Source organism: Oratosquilla oratoria, chromosome 16, assembly GCF_046742065.1.
Source record: "Oratosquilla oratoria isolate Oo_2021 chromosome 16, ASM4674206v1, whole genome shotgun sequence".
Classification (NCBI taxonomy): domain Eukaryota; kingdom Metazoa; phylum Arthropoda; class Malacostraca; order Stomatopoda; family Squillidae; genus Oratosquilla; species Oratosquilla oratoria.
The window spans coordinates 46,861,103-46,878,622 of NC_134792.1; the positions used below are offsets into that span (position 1 = coordinate 46,861,103).

Here is a 17,520-nt window from a genome sequence, read left to right on the forward strand (position 1 = left end):
TCCATACAGCACCATGAATGCAACCAATCCTTCATACAAACTTCTCTTAGTATTCATCTTGAAATACCTATGCCCTTCCATTATCTTCACAAAAACTTTAAGCACTCTTTTTCCTTTCCCAAATCCACATTGCTCTACCCCAATTACTCCCTCTCCCCTTCCTAATCATCCCATTTAATACATGTCCATACACCTAAATAACCACTCTTAGTAGACTGATCCATCTGGAACTCCTACATTTATACTTGTCCCCCTTATTGTATTGAAAGATTATATGTACACTCCTTCAATTTCCCAGAACACTTCCTTCCTTTTGACACACTGTGAACAACCTCACCAGCTATTCCACTGTTACCACTCCACTCTTTATCATTCTACATGACATCAACTCATGTGTCTTTTCAGCTTTGCTTCTTTCAGTGTTACTTATACTTCCTCTTTTGCAACAAGCTCATCATTCTCTTCTCCCAACAGTCATTCTCCTAGCATCTCCCACTGTCAGTCAAAACCTGTGTCCTCATCTATCCTCAGGAACTCGTACTCTATCGATCTACCTCTCAATAGATTTTCTTCCATTAACAACTGTCCATATGCTACCTTTGTCCTCTCCTTTCAGTCTAACTTGCCTTTTCACACTTGTTTCACATCTTTGAAAAAAAAAATTCTTAATGATTTGTTTATGTAAATGTGTTTGCAAGTAAATATTGGGAGATGTTAGGAGTAGATTATAGAAATTTTGTGGGTGGTGTGGGCTTATTGTTGCATCTGTGGGCTGTTTATCTAATTGTAGTATGCAGGAAAGGAGCAACAGGAGAAAATATAGTTCAGATTTGTGCCTCAAGTATATAAAACATTCTTCTAGTTGATTTGATGGGCACCCCAGAAAAAGAACAGTTTAAAAGGAGACAAAAATTGGTTTGATAAATGTGAGGATCTATATATACCAAATGCCTTTCCCTGCTTATAAGGAGGTGGCCATTGTAATGCAGACACCCTACACCTATCCAAAACCCATTCATTGCTCCTATCTGAGCACCTTATGGATGAAGTCATTCATGTCTCCTTGTCACATTACTCAGGTCAAAGTCAGTACAGTGAGACTTCTCAAAGCAGGGTCCAACAGCTGGAGCTGGTTTACACCACCTTGGGGATGAAGGGTTGCCCTGTCCACCATCATACTGTTTAGACCAGAGGTAAACCAGCAAAGCACAGCTTTTCCACAACAAGGCTAGTAAGCCAGAGCTGGTTTATCCCTACTGTGTTATCATATCTCTTCACCTCTGATCTAGCATATGAAGGTGTTGATAAGTTTTGAAGATGGGCAGCAAGTACTCATCATGGGTTCCTTTTTCTTCCTTTTAAGGAGGTTGGCTAAATCAAAATAAACACTCGCATCATAAACAAATAAAACTCATACAGCCAACTGTCATCAGCACCTCAAGGATGAAAGGTCAGTTCTCTCACATTGAGTTTATAAGCATATTTGTCTTTAATCATCAGTAATCAACATCTGCTTTTATCTCGGAGATAATTTTTTGCCAGGGATGGAATGAGGTGATAAGGCAAATATTTAAGGAGGTAAAGTAGAAGTTAAGAAATTATTAATATTCTTTTTTGAATGAAGAGTAGTGTAATCATTAAAGAATAGTATGTTACTGCTCTGTATAGGTGTCACTTTAGGCTATAATGTATCTATTGCTTAAATATCCAGTTAACACACCATAAGGGTTTTGAATTATGTATAATGCATATAATTGTATATGATGTGAAGATTTAGAAATAAGTGACAAGCCCACAAGGGAAGGATGCTTTGATGTTAGATGGAAGGAAATTGCAACAGGAGAAAATATAGTTCAGATTTGTGCCTCAAGAAAATAAAACATTCTTCTAGTTTATTTGGTGGGCACCCAAGAAAAAGAACAATTTAAAAGGAGGGAAAACATTGGTTTGAGAAACATGCAAAAAATAGACCCATGAATCAAGATTTGTGAGTGCTTGACTATTGTTGCACTACTCTGCCTCCTATGGTCCATGAGAGAAGGATGTTATGATATTTTGATGATGAATAACAACTAAGCCCAAGACACAGGAATTTACTTTACCATTATTACATCGTTCTATCCCCAATGCTTTGGCATAAAAATGCCACAGCCAAGACGGAAAACGTGTCGACCACAATCCCGTGTGCGGTTATTTTACACGTTTTCAAAGAACGCACGAATATTTTGGCAAGTACTAACATTTCTGCAGTGCCTAAGAAAACATGTGTCATCTACCTTTGGAATGCTGTTTGGTCTTACACCACACTTAGTTACATTCTTTTAGGAACGCGAAGGAATGTAGCCATGATTAACAATGTTCTGAAAAGTGTTTTAGTTACCCAGTCGCTTAAAATAAGTATAATTACAATCCTTGTTAATGCATTTCAGTCTAACTGTGGATCATGACATTCGTTGAATATAACAGTGGCTTGTACGTACAGAAAATCTGTTATTTTTTGTTGTTCTAATGGATTTACTTCTTAACCCTTTTCCCGAACATAGCACTACTCATCGTGTTGTTGTCAACGATTTGTTTACATCCGTGAAGCTTACTATAATTTCGATAAAATTTAACATTTTTGATTGAACTTTGGTTTACTTAATGTTATTGTTGATAGAAAAAACGAGGGTATTGCATTTCATTGGTTTTGCAACGACTTGAAATTGAAGTTCAAGCTTTTAATTTTGAATACTAAAAAAACATACTATGATGTTATGACTATTGTTTTGTGTGTTGAAATGATAAATTTTATGTTTTCTTATTAATATGACATAGATATAGTAGAAACAATTAAGTCTAATGTTATTTTTTCTGTGATGTTGAGTTTCATGTTTACATTAGCCTATTAATTCATGAGCGATTTTGTGCTCCATTTTATTGTAGTAGTATCTATTCGTAATATTTTCTCCAATTTATTGATACTCTCTTGCCTTAGGTGCAGTTTACAATGCTAGATTTTAATGATCATACATATATGAAAGATGCATTGTTGTCCCTGGAGGGTATTGATTGATGACGTCATGAGCGCGTCACTCCTCCGCCCAAGCGCCACCCGCCATTTGCAAGCGTCTCGTACGTTCCTGTCTGGCTGTGATATGTGAGTATGATTTATTTGACAACCGTTACTCGTGCCAAACTCGGTGGAAGAGTGCAAGTGTAGTACCAAACTATGCCACTAAGTGTTGTGATTAAGTTTAATATAAATTTAGTGTTGAAAATAGTGCAATAGGCGTGAAAAAGGTGAAAAAATACAAGTGGACTTTGGGTGTAGCGGGATTTGGGTGGCGTGGGTCGCCGGGAGGGAGGGACGGACGGACGCGGCGGGGGTTGCCGCGTACCGGGAACAACGCATTACGAAAACTCATGAATATCACATTACTCGCACACTCCTACAACGCTACACTTTGCTTGTCCTCTCGTGGGCAAGTTGTGTTTGGTGTAAGTTGGTGGAGAGAGACGAGTGTTTACATGGTGGGCCTCTTGGCTTGGCCTTAGATTTAGGGAGTCTGGGAACAAAGCTTGGGGCGTCCCCGCGTCGGCCCTCGGGACAAAGAAACTGCTGAGGGCTGCTGGACGCGGTACAACGCTCCCTGGGGAAGTGGGACAGCGTCCCCTCGCTTTTTGTCTTGCCACCTCAGTTTGCCTGGCTATGTTGGCCCACCATGCTGCACCTCTAGTCATGTTCTGTGGTGGTTGTGTTGCAGTGACGTTGGTGCAGAGGTTGGTGGAATACTGTGCTGAACAGTTTAGTGGCGTTGCTGTGTTCAGTGATTTCAACTGTGGTTTTCTTAATCGCTCTTATATTAGATAGTGGCCGATTTTCATCTTAGGCGGGATGTGCTTGGTGTCGTGAAACTTGAAATTGCACATTGTGGTGACAACGGATCCCATGAATGATGATAGTGTCGTTTTGAACTTGGAAGTGAGATAGTGGCTTTGATAAAGAATACGTGAGTGATCAACATAACGCAAATTATTATTGCAACGAGCTCTGCCATTGCGTTCTTCTTCATTCTTCCAACTCCGAACGTGAATCTGGAAGTGTGCGAGAAAGATGTGTGGTGACTTGTAATCATTAGTGACGTTTTTGGGAAGTGATGGACATTGATAGTGCAAAGCTACACCCAACTTGGAACTGAACTAAAGATAATTTTTTATTATTGTTGGTTCTGCCTTTTTGAGGGTGTGAGGCATTATTAAGTTGTAATACCCAGGGGTGAACCCACTTGGAATATCAAGCTTTGGCTTGGTTAGGTTTTGTGCCCAAGTTAAACAAGTCCCCCCCTTAGGAATTTATTATAGGAATGTGGTGGCAGGGGTGTGATCTCTTGTTACAAATGCTAGAGTAATGGTGTAGGTTTAACATTGATTTTGGTGCTTTCATTTTTGACAATGTAGTATGTAGAGAATTTTGTACTTGAGTAAGGGGGTACGGTTAATGACTTGTATTAAGTGCGAAATGAAATTGTGCTGGTGATAGAAGTATTAGCACTGAACACATTTGATTTTGTCGTGACATAGCTTGGGGATTGTTGAAGTTGGAGTGGATAGGCAGCTAAAGGCATTGTGCCCATGCCCAAAACTGAAAAATCGAATAGGTGCTATGTACTGCCGTGAGAAGGGAAACGTATTTTGTTTGGGGCAGTTGGGGTACCTTAAGTTTCTAGTTGATATTGTAGGAGTGACATATTTTCGAGTAATTTATTTTAATGTAGTAGTTAGAACAAGACAGTAATTGTGTGCCCTTTGTTCTTCCTGCAGCTAGTATACAAGGTGGTGGGGGGAGAGGATGGGGGCTGACCAACAATTTTGCCTCCGATGGAACAACTTCCATACCAACATAACATCAGCTTTCGAATCATTGAGAGATGATGAAGACTTTGTGGACATCACATTGGCCTGTGAGGGCAGGCAGATTAAAGCACACAAAATGGTTCTCAGTGCCTGCAGTCCGTATTTCAGAAGTTTATTAAAGGTAGGTTTTGTTGACAGATGACTAAATGGGTCCTGGATACATGTTGCTTATTTTATTTTGTAGAGTGAAGGCGTGCCAGTGACTAATACATTGTAACTCTCCTCTATAGGGTAATCCATGTCAACATCCAATTGTGTTCCTGAAAGATGTCACGTTTGCTAATCTTTCATCCATCCTAGACTTCATGTACCATGGAGAAGTTAATGTATCACATAATGAATTGGCAACCTTCCTTAAAACTGCAGAAGCTCTCAAAGTTAGAGGGCTAGCGGAAGATGAGAAAAAGAAGGTAAGGGCCTTGTGGATCATGTCGCTTCGTGGAAATTGACGAGAAAAATACTTGGCAGTGTAGTAGCGCTTGGTTTAGGAGGTCTTGTATGGTTAGTAACTTGGGTGTTTGTTGTGCTTACAGGAAGCGGAAGGTTATAATGAATCAAGTTCACCTCCACCACCGAGAGACCCTCCAGACCCAGGGTCGCCACGGCCTGAAGAAAGTGGAGGCCCAACAGATACCCACCTTAGTGACTCTTCCCCCCCTGCTAAGCGACAACGTCGTCGCTCGGGTACCTCTGTGCACTCTGCCGAGGACACAAATGAAACGGTGCTAAGTGAAGCTAGAGACAGTGTAAAGAATGAGCCTCAGGACTATACTGAGGAGGAAGATATGTTAGGTCACAGTGTTGAACCAGATATAAAAGCTGATGCAACAGAAGATGGTGATGATAGAAGCAGCAGCTTTGGTCCTTCGGAATCCGTAACAATCAGTCGAAGTCAGGCAGCTATGCAACAGTTACAAGAATCCTTTGGTTCATTCCTACCTGGGATGGGTCAAAGTCCAGGCTTCCTTCCACATGGTGCTAGCGATATGCCAAGACCACCTCCTTTTCCTCTAGAGGGAGTTCAAGGTAAGACAAATCCCTAATTGACTATGGGGGTTTTGTTCTGTAATAAATGGCGAATTTGGTGTTAGCACTGCACATTTCCTTACCCTAGTATCTGTTCATTTGTACTAGGCCTCCCACCCGGCATCTCAGCACTGCCGGGACCCTCCATGTCACAAGGTGCTAGTCAAGATGCCAGCCAAGGTATGTACTGTATTCGATTTCTTGTTCATTACGAGGACACATCACACACCCAACACGAGTATTGGAATTTGTCTTGTGATCAAGTTTCACTGCTTGTGTGTATTGCACATGTGTATTTTTTGACCTAAACTTCTCAATTGGATAAAAGGAACTGTAAATAGGATATATAATGTCACCAATGTGATGTGTCCAGATGAATAGTTCGAGACCACACAAGTTATTTATTTTGTTATTTATTTATTTTTTATTTATTTTTTATTTTTTATATATATCTCCTTTTTTTAACTGCATACTTTAAAGGGTTTGCTTAGAAGTAATTTTTCCCAATTCACTGGTTTTCTGCATGGTCTCCAGCTGTTCCTGTGTACTGTAGTATGTATGTGTGAAGTGGTAATTGAAGCTTTTACTTGCCTAAAGTTGGAGTCCTATTGCTTGCCAAATTGTTGTCTTCTATTACCACATTTTTGCAAGATTAGCTCAACCTATGCTCTCAGGAAAACCCTCCTAATCTTTAGGAGTCTGACTCTTCAAACAATTAGTAGATGTTAACAATGGCCCAACCCATCATGCCTGGTATGGTGATAGTGTTCCTCAAATGTCTGCCATGGTCCTGAAGATAGATAGAAGTAGACTCTCTCACTTTTGTACCTGTAGTGCAGGCCTTTGTTACTCAGTAGAACTATTTGGGTGAGGTGCCATAAACTAGCAGTACATGTAAATAATGGTTGGGCCATTTTCAAATACCATTGCCAAGCTTTGATGTTTTCTGAAGGAATTTATCAAAGCTTATGGTATTTGAATGTAGAATGTACCTTTCTTTTTAACACATTTGGAAATAAGATGAGGGAAGAGTATTCTAGACGAGTTCTGAATCCTGTTCCTATGTGCAACTGCCTTAAAACAGTGAGGTGCACTGTTGCTAGATAAGTAAATCTGTTGAGATGCTATTCTTCAGTTACCAAGCCCTTGCTGTTTTAATCTAAGGTAGGTAAGTGGTAGTTGCAATCTGTAGAGTGAACTGTGACACTTTAACACTTATTTGGAAAGATTCAAAGGAAAGCAAAATACCCTGACACAAAAAAAAAAGTAACAACCTCGGTGCAAACAGTATCACATATCTCTTTGAGGGCTTCGTGTGACTATTCTACTGAAAGAATGCATAGCTCATGAGTCTCCTGAAAAGCTTGTCGTGCAACAGAGCCAATAGATATATAATGCGAATACATGGGCAGCACTGCTAACTTGGAGTAGGACTTGGTGTGGGGATTTAATCTTTAGTGACACGTAAACCCGATGGAGGTCAGACTCTGATTGCCGGTTTTTCCTACCGTTTCAGGAGGGATCAAAGTGCGCTTCAATCGGCCTTACACTTGTACAGTGTGTGACTTTAGCACGTTTTGTCGGCGTACTTTCTCCAAACACCTCTTTGAGTCTCACCCGGCCATCAAAGTCTGTGACATGATCAAGAAAAAGAAGTTATAGTGGTGATAGTTATGAATCGGACACTTAGGTCACAAATATTAACAGAACAAAATAAAAGTGGTGTTCAAACTGCTAATAAAAGATGGACAGTATGAGATGAAGGTAGCTCTCAGTATCCACTCACTCAAAACGTACAATCTCAATGCTCTCACTTTGCCATGCTTTCATGTGGTGCTTTATATTGCAAGTTTTCAATCTCTGCTGCTAGTCCCAGTTGATACAGGTCTATTTATTCAGAAGTGAAAAAAAAAGTTCATCTATAACATTTGTACCTATTCAGTGTATGTATAATTGTGTAAATCTGTTAATTAAATGGGTGAAACCATTTCGTGTTTCATTCCTCTTATTTGTGTGATGTTCAAACTTTGGTGTCCTATCGTCTTGCCAGCATATGGCAGTCATTGTAAATGTTGCTAAGTGGGATATTTTCACTCTTACAGGGCTCACCCTGGCCACAGACGATACAAGCCAATATTGCCCATATTGTGGTAAAGTAATCAGACACCGCAGTAACCTCCGAAAACACATAGCTGATATGCACTCTGGTGTGTACTACCAGTTTAAGTGCGTTTTATGTGCCAAGGTATTCCGTACCAAGAACTCGATGCTGACGCATACGTACAGGCAACACCCAGGCTATAAGGTGAAGGGTAACACATGCACCAATCCAACAGCCACTAGTACTACAATTACTACAACTACTGACCACTACCACCACCATCACCACACTAGTACAAGTCATTAAGAGCCCCCTTGTCTTCTTTGTTACAGGCAGGCTAAACATTGGGTTCGTTGTGTGTAGCTTCTGTAAGAAAACCTTCTCGTGCATTAGCAGCCTCCGCACCCACATCCGAGACATCCATGACAATTCTGGCCCATATTGGTGCCCGCACTGCAACAAACCCTCAAAGAGCCAGTCGGGGCTTAGAATGCACATCCAGAGACACCATCGATCTTAATCTCCTTCAAGACTAAGAGGGCCTTTGGTCTCTTTCCAGGCCGTCTCATTCCTACGGGCCTGCCTTGTCCCCACTGTCGGAAACTTTTCTCGTGTGCAGGGAGTCTGCGCATCCACATCAGGGACATACATACTGCAAGTGGCCCTGTCTGGTGCCCCATATGCAACAAGCCGGCAAAAAATAAGAATGCTTTGCGGGTGCACATTCACAGGAATCACAGGCACTAAAGTGACAAGTGCTATAGTCATTGGTCGTGGGTGGAACTGTAGTGATAGCTTTTGTGATAGCAACTGTAGCAGCACATTATATATGAGTATATACGCTTTTCTAGTCGTGAATTGATGTACTAATAGTGAGGGACAGAGGGATGAGAAGCATTAGACTGATCAGTGATGTGCATGAAACACAGACTCAAAGAGGTGTCTTCTCGTTTTACAGGCCGGCTGCCGCCAACAATTGGTAGTGAGCAGCAGTCAGTGAGTCCTCACTGCCCACACTGTGGCAAAGTGTTCTCATGTGTATCCAACGTCAGAATTCACATACGGGATGTGCATGGCACCAGTGGGCCTTTTAGTTGCCATTTGTGCAACAAATTGTCAAAAAGTCTAAATGGCTTGAGAGTCCATATGCATCGCAACCATAAAACCCTCGTAACCCCACCGTACCTTCATCCGTTACATTAAGGCTCTCGTCTCTTTGCAGGCAGAACCAGCATCCTAATGGGATTACTACACTGTCCTCATTGTGGTAAAACATACACCTCCATTGGTAATCTTCGTGTGCACATCAAAGATGCACATATGAACTATGGGCCTTTCCCGTGTTCCTTATGTGAGAAAGTTTCAAGGACTCAGTCTGGCTTAAGGATGCACATGCACAGACATCACCGTAGGAAAGATATGCATAATGCGGAGGATGTATCTACTTTCAATGTGCCCCAGTCCTGTAATCTACTCAGAATGGAAAACAAAGGACAATGAAGTTGGCCTTTGAGAGCATTAAACAAGAAGTACCTCTTAACTCAGGTTAAATGAATATCTGCAGCTTAAACCCTGGCGAGACTCAGGTCGGTAGGAGTTTAATGATGTATTGGTGCTGGCAGTGGATACCAGTGTCTGGATGTGATGTCAAGGGGAGTACATGTCCGTTAGGCAGGCTTTAGTTTCGCTAGTTAAACAAATGGTGGTGGAAACATAACACAAGAAACCTGCTGAATGCTTATCAGAAATGCTTTGTGTTCTAGCTACTCCCTCTCTCTTGCAGGCAGTGTAACTGGCACATTAGTCTTCAAATGCCTTACCTCATTGCTGTGTGTAGAATCACAATTTAGGTGGCTGGTATTGCGTGTAATGTCGAATTAATGACAAGCAGAAACTAGAGCCACTAGCTCCTATACACTACAAAAAACAGGCAGTGCTCGTTCCCTCCCTAGGGATATTTGGCTCGTCTAGTTGCAAAGGCCCTCATTTGTAGAATGAATGTTGCTTGCCGCCCCTAGGTAGCTTCTTAGAGCCATCATAGCATTAACCAGAATGTAGATAGTAAAGGGTGCCATTTTATCATTGCAGGTTTGGCCTTTTTCCCCCTGGTTCGTGAGCGCAGACAGGTGCGTTATGAATGTTCAGTATGCTGTCGGACATTCAGTAACGTTTATAACTTAAAAGTCCACATGCGTGACCAACACTCAGGGCTTGGCAGTGCAAAGTGTGAAATTTGTGGTCTGACTTTCAAAAATCTAAGCACCTTGCGGGTGCATAAGAGTAATTACCATCGCAGAGGGACTCAGGGCGGCAACAAGACAGGCAACAAACCTCGGGACGAACCGCGCCTCCAGGCCTGACTGTGCCAGAGTAACCAAGGTGGTTTCTCCTTCCAGGCGCAGTGGCCCCAACTCAGCCCTCTTGTTCAAGCCTTGTAGGGGTTAGTGGTTCCGGACATTGGCCACCTGAAGGGGTCTATTGGCCTAAACCACCTGCTTCAAGATTTCCCTGTGAATTGTGTGGCAAGGAGTTCACTCGTAGATACTCAGTCAAAGTTCACCAGAGGGACTCGCACTTCACCACACCGGATACAGTATTTGAGTGCCACCAGTGTGGCCGGACTGCTGCCACGCAGAAAGCCTTAAAAATGCATGTACACCGTTACCACCGTAGCATACAGTTAGCTGACGACTAACACCTCCTCAAGATATGCTACTCTTAACTCACAAGCTGAGGTAACAGCCTAACCACACAAAAATTGGCTGCTGCTAGACATGTAGTGTGGTTGCCAAATGGTGAGAGCGTGGGAGTAACATTCACCAATATCATTTTCCAGGCTACGAGTGGCTGAGTGGGGTAATTGGAGAGTGCCGCACCAAGTACCCATGTGACATTTGTGGTAAAGGCTTCACACGTAGATACAGCGTTAAAGTTCATCAACAGGACGTCCACTTCAATACTGTTGAAATGGCATACAACTGTAGCCTTTGTGGAAAACAGGCAGCAAGTAGAAATGGTCTAAGACAACACCGTTTAAAATACCACCCCAAGCATCACTGACGGCACGCTTTTGCCGTGTGATAACCACAAGCACCAGTCTCCTGCCCAGAGTCCTTGGTTTCAAAGAACTAGCCACTGCCGTACAAGATTGAGGGATCAAACAGTACATTATTCAGCTACATTAGTCTGCTATTAGTGCCTAGGTGCCAAAGATATCCAGGAAACGCAAACCTCATGTCACATACCTCCTAACATATGTATGTTTAGAAAATAGTGTATGTATTTTAAAGTGAAGAATAGGCATACTTATATACCAATCCCCTGTACAGGGTATTTGTACACTAGCAGGAAGAAGATATAAATAAATACTGCATAGTGAAAGAAGATGTAGTTTTAATGGTAACCATTGTTTTTCCAATCCCTTGCACACGTGAATAGAGTACATATAACCACAAAAGGCAAAATTGAATATAGAAAGACCTATCAGAGATGGGACTGCAGTAGAGGAAACCCCCAGTGGCTTTGCTTACTACCTTTTTCTTGTACAGTTACAGGCAAATGAGAGCATTTTGATGCTGGCTGGGGGGGGGTGATCTCTTATCCACCCCACATGCACACACGTCAAAATCCACATTGTGTGCCATGTTGTTTTGATGAGCCATGAGGTTGTCCGACTCTGATGCAGGCCTTTCTCTGTTTTTCAGGCCGGTCACCAACAAGCACACTGTTCCATAGTCAACATCAGTGCCCGCATTGCTTGAAATACTTGTCCTCTCGTCAGAGTCTGCTCAGGCACATTGAGGACAGACATATTATAACGCAGCCCTACCGATGCGCCATCTGTGGGAATATCTGTAAAACAAAGAACGCCTTGCAAAAACACCACTATACTTACCATAGGGGACTGCCACTAAAAATTATGTAAAGCTTAATCTGAATGCTAAGGCTGAATATTCGCTTTAAAGAATGTCGAACTGTTGCATCCCTTTGTTGCTATCTGTCTTGACCAAGCAATAGCTCTCAATTAATCTTCTTGTTCGAGTGAATCTATAGATTCCCGTCTGTTGTATTTTGGGAATTGGTCAAGTTCATGTTCACTATGATATGTGATGACTTAGTTTAGATTACCTTCGTTGCAGTGCTGAGTACTCAAATCGTAAAGGAAAAAAAAACAAAAACAAAACTGGATACACGCACACGAGGTTTATTTGGGGGGGTTGTGGTATTGATAGATGGAATGGAGACGTTTACGAAATAAGACAGGCTGTGCTCGTCAGATTTAAACTTATGATGCCCAGCAGAGCCCTGGCTCTGTTGACTGAAGTGCTTACTGACAGGAAAAAGAATGTGATAGTATCCGTGCCTAGTTAAGTTTAGTATGAATGCCATGGGGAGAGAATGATCCAGATATACATGTATATACGTGTAATTTCTCATAGAATGTAATTTCTAAATACTAGCAAGGATGCGTAAAATCGTTTTTTATTTCTGGTTTAAAGATTGTACCGTAGCAGATTGTACAGAATAGGCAATATATTGATGTATTAACCAAATTATGCATTGTCCTAGTGCTTCCCTAGTGATACTGTGCTAGATCTAGTCATGTATCCCGGTGTTGCAATAAAGTGCCGTTCGACCTGTAATCAGGAATATATGCGCGTGCGTTGTGTACATTGTCCTCAGCACATGGTAGTAAACCCAGCATTTGGCATTACAGCCATCATCGCTTTGTGTAACATTGGTTTTGTGAGCATCATAGTGGACCTCCTGCCTTGTAGGCTGTGTTATGAATTATAAACTTCCATATTGCATACTATTCCTGGAGCCCATGCATGCTACTCTTCCTCTCATATCACGGACTTCTTTTGACTACATGGGCCCTGGCTATGTTCTGGTCAATGCACGTCGGTGTCTTGTTTGCATCATTTGACAAGTTTCGGATGCTCAAAGGGGGCTGACCGCCATGTCTCGGCTGTTTCAGGTGGGTCCTATGGGCGGCGCCAGTGCAGACTTTGCGGCAAAATATTGTCGTCCAAATACGCTCTTCAGGTCCATACCCGAGACGTGCACACGGATTCGCGTCAGACACACACGTGCCAGCTGTGCAACAAGGTTTACGCCTCGCAAAATTCCTTGCGGGTCCACATAAGCCTCAAGCATCGCAAGACAAACGACCAGGCTGTACCTCTGACCACGGGCGACATGCACAGCTTTAACTCTTTCCAGGGCCCAATGTAGTCCTTGTTGTGCGTGCAGTTTGCTAGGATGGCTCTCGCTGGTGTCGACGTTTGTTTTTCGAGTGGAACAGTGAGCGGGAGGGTCCGAACTGCCCGCATATCACATTTTATATGTATGCTAGGAGATTGCGAGGAATGATTCATATTTATATATTTACTAAAACCAAATAAATTTTTTTTGATATAGTTCAAATATAAGTTAAACAAGTGTAAAATTAAGTTTCAAAACGAGTATTTACTGGCTCATAAATAAGGTTCAGTAGAATTAGGTAATGAATTTAGTCTACGAATGTCATGAGGTTGTTGCGGATATATTTCGGGTATTATCAAATTAGTCCTACTTAGGTAAGATGATCAGGAAAAGCCACCGCGAGTTGGTTTGACCCTCCACAGTCAGGGATTGCCGCATGCCATTGCTCCCAAGCTTTTGTGGATTCCTAGTAAATGCAAGAACATAGATCTTTCAATGTCTATCTAATATTCTGCAATAAAATTTCTTGAAAGATTGGATGCTTCTTTTCATGCCATTCACCCATGTGGTTTGTTTTAAGTCTTTGGGGTTGAAATTGCAGGGCATCCCAGATCTTTGGGTTGCAACGCATAAGGCATTCCGGGTCCTTGCCCTTTGCACAACCTGGCACAGGGCTGACGAGGCTGTTTTCTCTTTCCAGGAGAAGCTGCCTCGTCGCCCGCAATGGCTTGTCCGCTGTGTCGGGTGGTTTTGTCTCGGGCTGAACTGGCAGCTCACCTCCGTGTTCACACCCGACCTCGCGCCCACTCTCAGAACCTTCAGTGTCCCTTCTGCTTTAAGAAGTACTCCACCTGGAATTCGCTAAAAAAACATAAGAGCGTTTACCACCGAGAGCTTTCGTGGAATGCACGAAACTTTCAACGCGCAATGGAACTCGAGAAAGAAAATAATACTTGATTTCTTGTGCTTCCACCATAGCACCCAGGGCGATCTCCATTGTAGATACTAAGACCCAGTATGCTTGAGCCTAAGGGGGAATCACAGTGCATTCACAACAGTGCAGGGTTTAGTACGTCTCCAAAGATGTGAGAGGATAAGTTTCCTCCTATGTTGTACATATTTCCAAGTGCCATATGCTCTAGTTGCACATGCATCAAATGCAATGCCTATGCATTTTCTAAGTACGTCCTAGTGTACCTTAGTCAGCCATAATGTACCCGGTGAAAAAAAAATCAAGCTTGAGATATTTTCTTTTTTTGTAGAAAGCTTTATTTTTTGTCAGCTATATAAGATTCCATTAATGCAATTGATTTAGTCCTAAACTGTTCTGCAGGTAGCCTTGGTAATGCTTATTTGTGAAGTTGGTTGCCAAGTTATGTAAGTTGCTTTTGTGATATTGCTTAGATCTAGTCTACCTCCAAATAAAGGTTAACCAAGTCCATATGTGGTTGTCGTCATTTTCTTTAGTGTTGAATGCAAGTAAAGCCAGGAAGATGCAGTGTTGGTGAGTGATTGGCATGCACATGATGAAAGCAAGTGTAGGTTATTTATTTTTCCCGTCCCCATAGCCATGTAAAACTTCATGATGTAAACAGAAAAAGGAAGCAGGTTTTACAAGGTTTAAGAGCATTCCCTAGCGGTCATTGGGAGGGGGAGGGTTGTAGTTTGTGCAGATGCTTTTAATTATAATGCAATTCGTCGCCATTACTATTAATTGTAAGGAATTTGACTCTTAACACATCGTCCTGAAGGTCCGTTATGGTGTAAGATTGTAGCTGTAGTAGGCATTAGATACTGAAGGCCTGGTGTTGGAACCAGCTCAAAGTGTGTCTGAGAGCGGTGATGATGCGTTGTCTGGTCAATTGCAGGCTATGGCGTGGCGCGGTACTCGGCGCGTTACTCGGCAGGCCAATATGGGGCTTGTGTGGATCTGACATTGCCCGTCAAAGTATCGGGTGGGGCTGTGTCGGGCAATGGCAACAGCTCAGGTGATGTGCTGCCTTGGTTCCAGTGCAGCCAGGAGAGTGTGACTCCATGGCAGTGCGAGTTTTGCCATAGATACTACCGCTCCAACAACAGCCTGAGAAATCATCGCAGTGTTTACCACAGAGGACAAGCCAAAGAAAAGGACAGTGTTGCATCTCAGGGGCAGTGGGCAAACGTTTCCAAGGAATAGCTGATCCTTGGATGTTGAACATGAAGTGGAATGTTGTGCCACGGGTTGCGAAGAATAGCAATGGAAAGAGTAACGAAAGTTTAGGATCCTCATGGACTGGAAGGAGGTTACACATTCTTATACTGGGTGTGTTGTCTTGTGTGCCAAATGCCTCAGCATACATAAAAATTGCCTGTGTGTTTATAAATGCCTAGTGGATGGATGGTGCATGAGAAGTAGAGATGGCCTTGCACGTGACATAAAAGGATTGACTTCGAAAAGAAGCTTAAGGGTAACATAGGCGTCTCGTGTTACAGGTGGGGCATCCGTCAGGGTAACGACTCAACCTCCACTGAGGGTTGGCTCGCCCGTACTCGCTCGTCCTGTACCTGGGGATGGTCGGCCCGGGATCCCAGGGCCAAGAGCCAGTCCCATGTCCTCCACGAGAACACAATCAGGAACACTAACTACTAGTAGCAGTGGCCTTTTAGGTACAGGGACTTGTTCCTCGGGTATGCAAGTTACCAGTGGACACTTTCAAGGGTCTTTAAGAGTGGCATCACAGTCTGGGGGTAACAGTAGTGGTACTGGGTGCAACTTACCCCTGCAACACCATCAGCAGCAGCAGCAGCATCCTGGTAGCTTGTCTGTTCAAAGTACTGTGGCATGTCCATATTGCCACAAATTCCTTAGATCTCACTCAGGGCTCAAGACTCACATTCGAGATCAGCATCAAACTGCCAACACGCAAGTCTCATGTCAGATCTGCCACAAACATTACAGGAACCAAAACTCGCTCAGTAATCACATGAGTCTCTATCACAAAGGCAATAGTGTTAGTAGTGCTCGCCTTCCTGATACTCCAACTAATTTGAACTGATTTGTACGGATGGTTTTGTACAGATCATATGTACTGGTGGATCCTAGTTGTGCCCCACTGTCATTGCCAGACTCCATTGCATTATTTTGTTGAGAGATGTCAAGCAGATTTGGCGTGTGATGCCAATCTACCCACCAGGAATTAATGTTGTAGAAGCCTAGCAAGACCAAGAGTGTCATTCAGTTTTCAAGTTTAATAGAATGGGATGAGAAGATGAGAAGGAAGATTAATGAGGAAATGATGGTAGAGGTAGTGGAGCAGCTAGGGGCAGCTGGCAGACTGATGGGTTTTGTTACTTGTTGCAGAACTGTACCGCCTGGTGGGGTCGAGTGTGGGGCGGGCGCGGTACGAGTGTCCGCACTGTGCCAAAGTGTTGAGCAGCAACCACGGCCTGCGTAGGCACATAGATGACAGACACACTGTACACTTCACAACTTACCAGTGTCCTGTCTGTCTCAAACAATATCGAACGCCCAATAGCCTTCAAAACCACATATATGTATATCACAAGAGGAAAGGCCCAAATGAAGACAAAGCAAGTTGAGGGTGAGTCCTTCTTCTGAATGTTGGGACCTAGATGCCCCTTCCTCGCTCACCCTTCCCCTGACTGGCGTAGAATTGCAGTAGACATGGCATGCTTTCTAGTAGAAGCCCTACATTCTCTACCGACATCCCATGATGGTTTCCCTTCTCTGTTGCAGAGATCCACGGTCGGTTAGAGTGTCCCCATTGCCACAAATTGTTGAAGGGCACAAGTCTCCGTAAACACATTGAGGACATGCACACAGTGCACATGAGCACTTATGAGTGCAAGATCTGCCACAGGCATTACCGTACACCCAACAGTCTTCAGAACCATTCTAGCAGATACCATAGAAAACAACGTTCGTCAACAGAAGGGATGACCGAGCTGTCGGGAATGGTTTCCCATCTTGCTCCTTCAGTTCGTGGTGCTTCGGATGCAGTTCTGCCTCAGCTACCTTCCCTGTTGTCTGCCATGGCCTCTGTTGCGTCACCTTCCGCAACAACAGCTTCACCCATTTCCATCAACGGTAGCACACCATTATGTGCACCCAACACAACAGAAGGAGCCCCATCCTTTGCAGACATTTTCCTCGAGTAGCACGGATCTTATTGCTGTTTCCAAGAGTGGGGAGTAACCCGCATGTTGCCTGAATCGCATGTTCTAAAAGTTGGAAGGGCTTTGAATTTTTCACTTAACATCAAGTGAATTGTCATAACAGTGGTTTCCTT

At 43.0% G+C, this 17,520-nt stretch overlaps 2 protein-coding genes across 19 annotated transcripts in view; one reads left to right on the forward strand and one right to left on the reverse strand.

Annotated features, from left to right (window-relative positions):
• The window catches only part of LOC143033964 (uncharacterized), a 38,611-nt gene extending 35,950 nt beyond the window's left edge, over window positions 1–2,661 (reverse strand). The window contains exon 1 of one of the 2 annotated variants that reach the window (XM_076199694.1): window positions 2,277–2,661. The gene's annotated coding sequence lies outside the window, so the exon portion shown is untranslated. The remainder of the gene's footprint in view (window positions 1–2,276) is intronic. The other variant, XM_076199696.1, reaches the window with a different exon arrangement.
• LOC143033965 (uncharacterized) overlaps window positions 1–17,520 on the forward strand; it is a 253,952-nt gene that overhangs the window by 38,459 nt on the left and 197,973 nt on the right. For 6 of the 17 annotated variants that reach the window (XM_076199715.1, XM_076199707.1, XM_076199708.1 and 3 more), the window contains exons 1-5: window positions 2,984–3,139; window positions 4,804–5,017; window positions 5,127–5,306; window positions 5,430–5,922; window positions 6,031–6,102. In XM_076199715.1, coding sequence (XP_076055830.1) covers window positions 4,832–5,017; window positions 5,127–5,306; window positions 5,430–5,922; window positions 6,031–6,102 — 931 coding nt within the window. In that variant the 5' untranslated portion in view covers window positions 2,984–3,139; window positions 4,804–4,831. The other 11 variants (XM_076199705.1, XM_076199704.1, XM_076199703.1 and 8 more) reach the window with 8 other exon arrangements.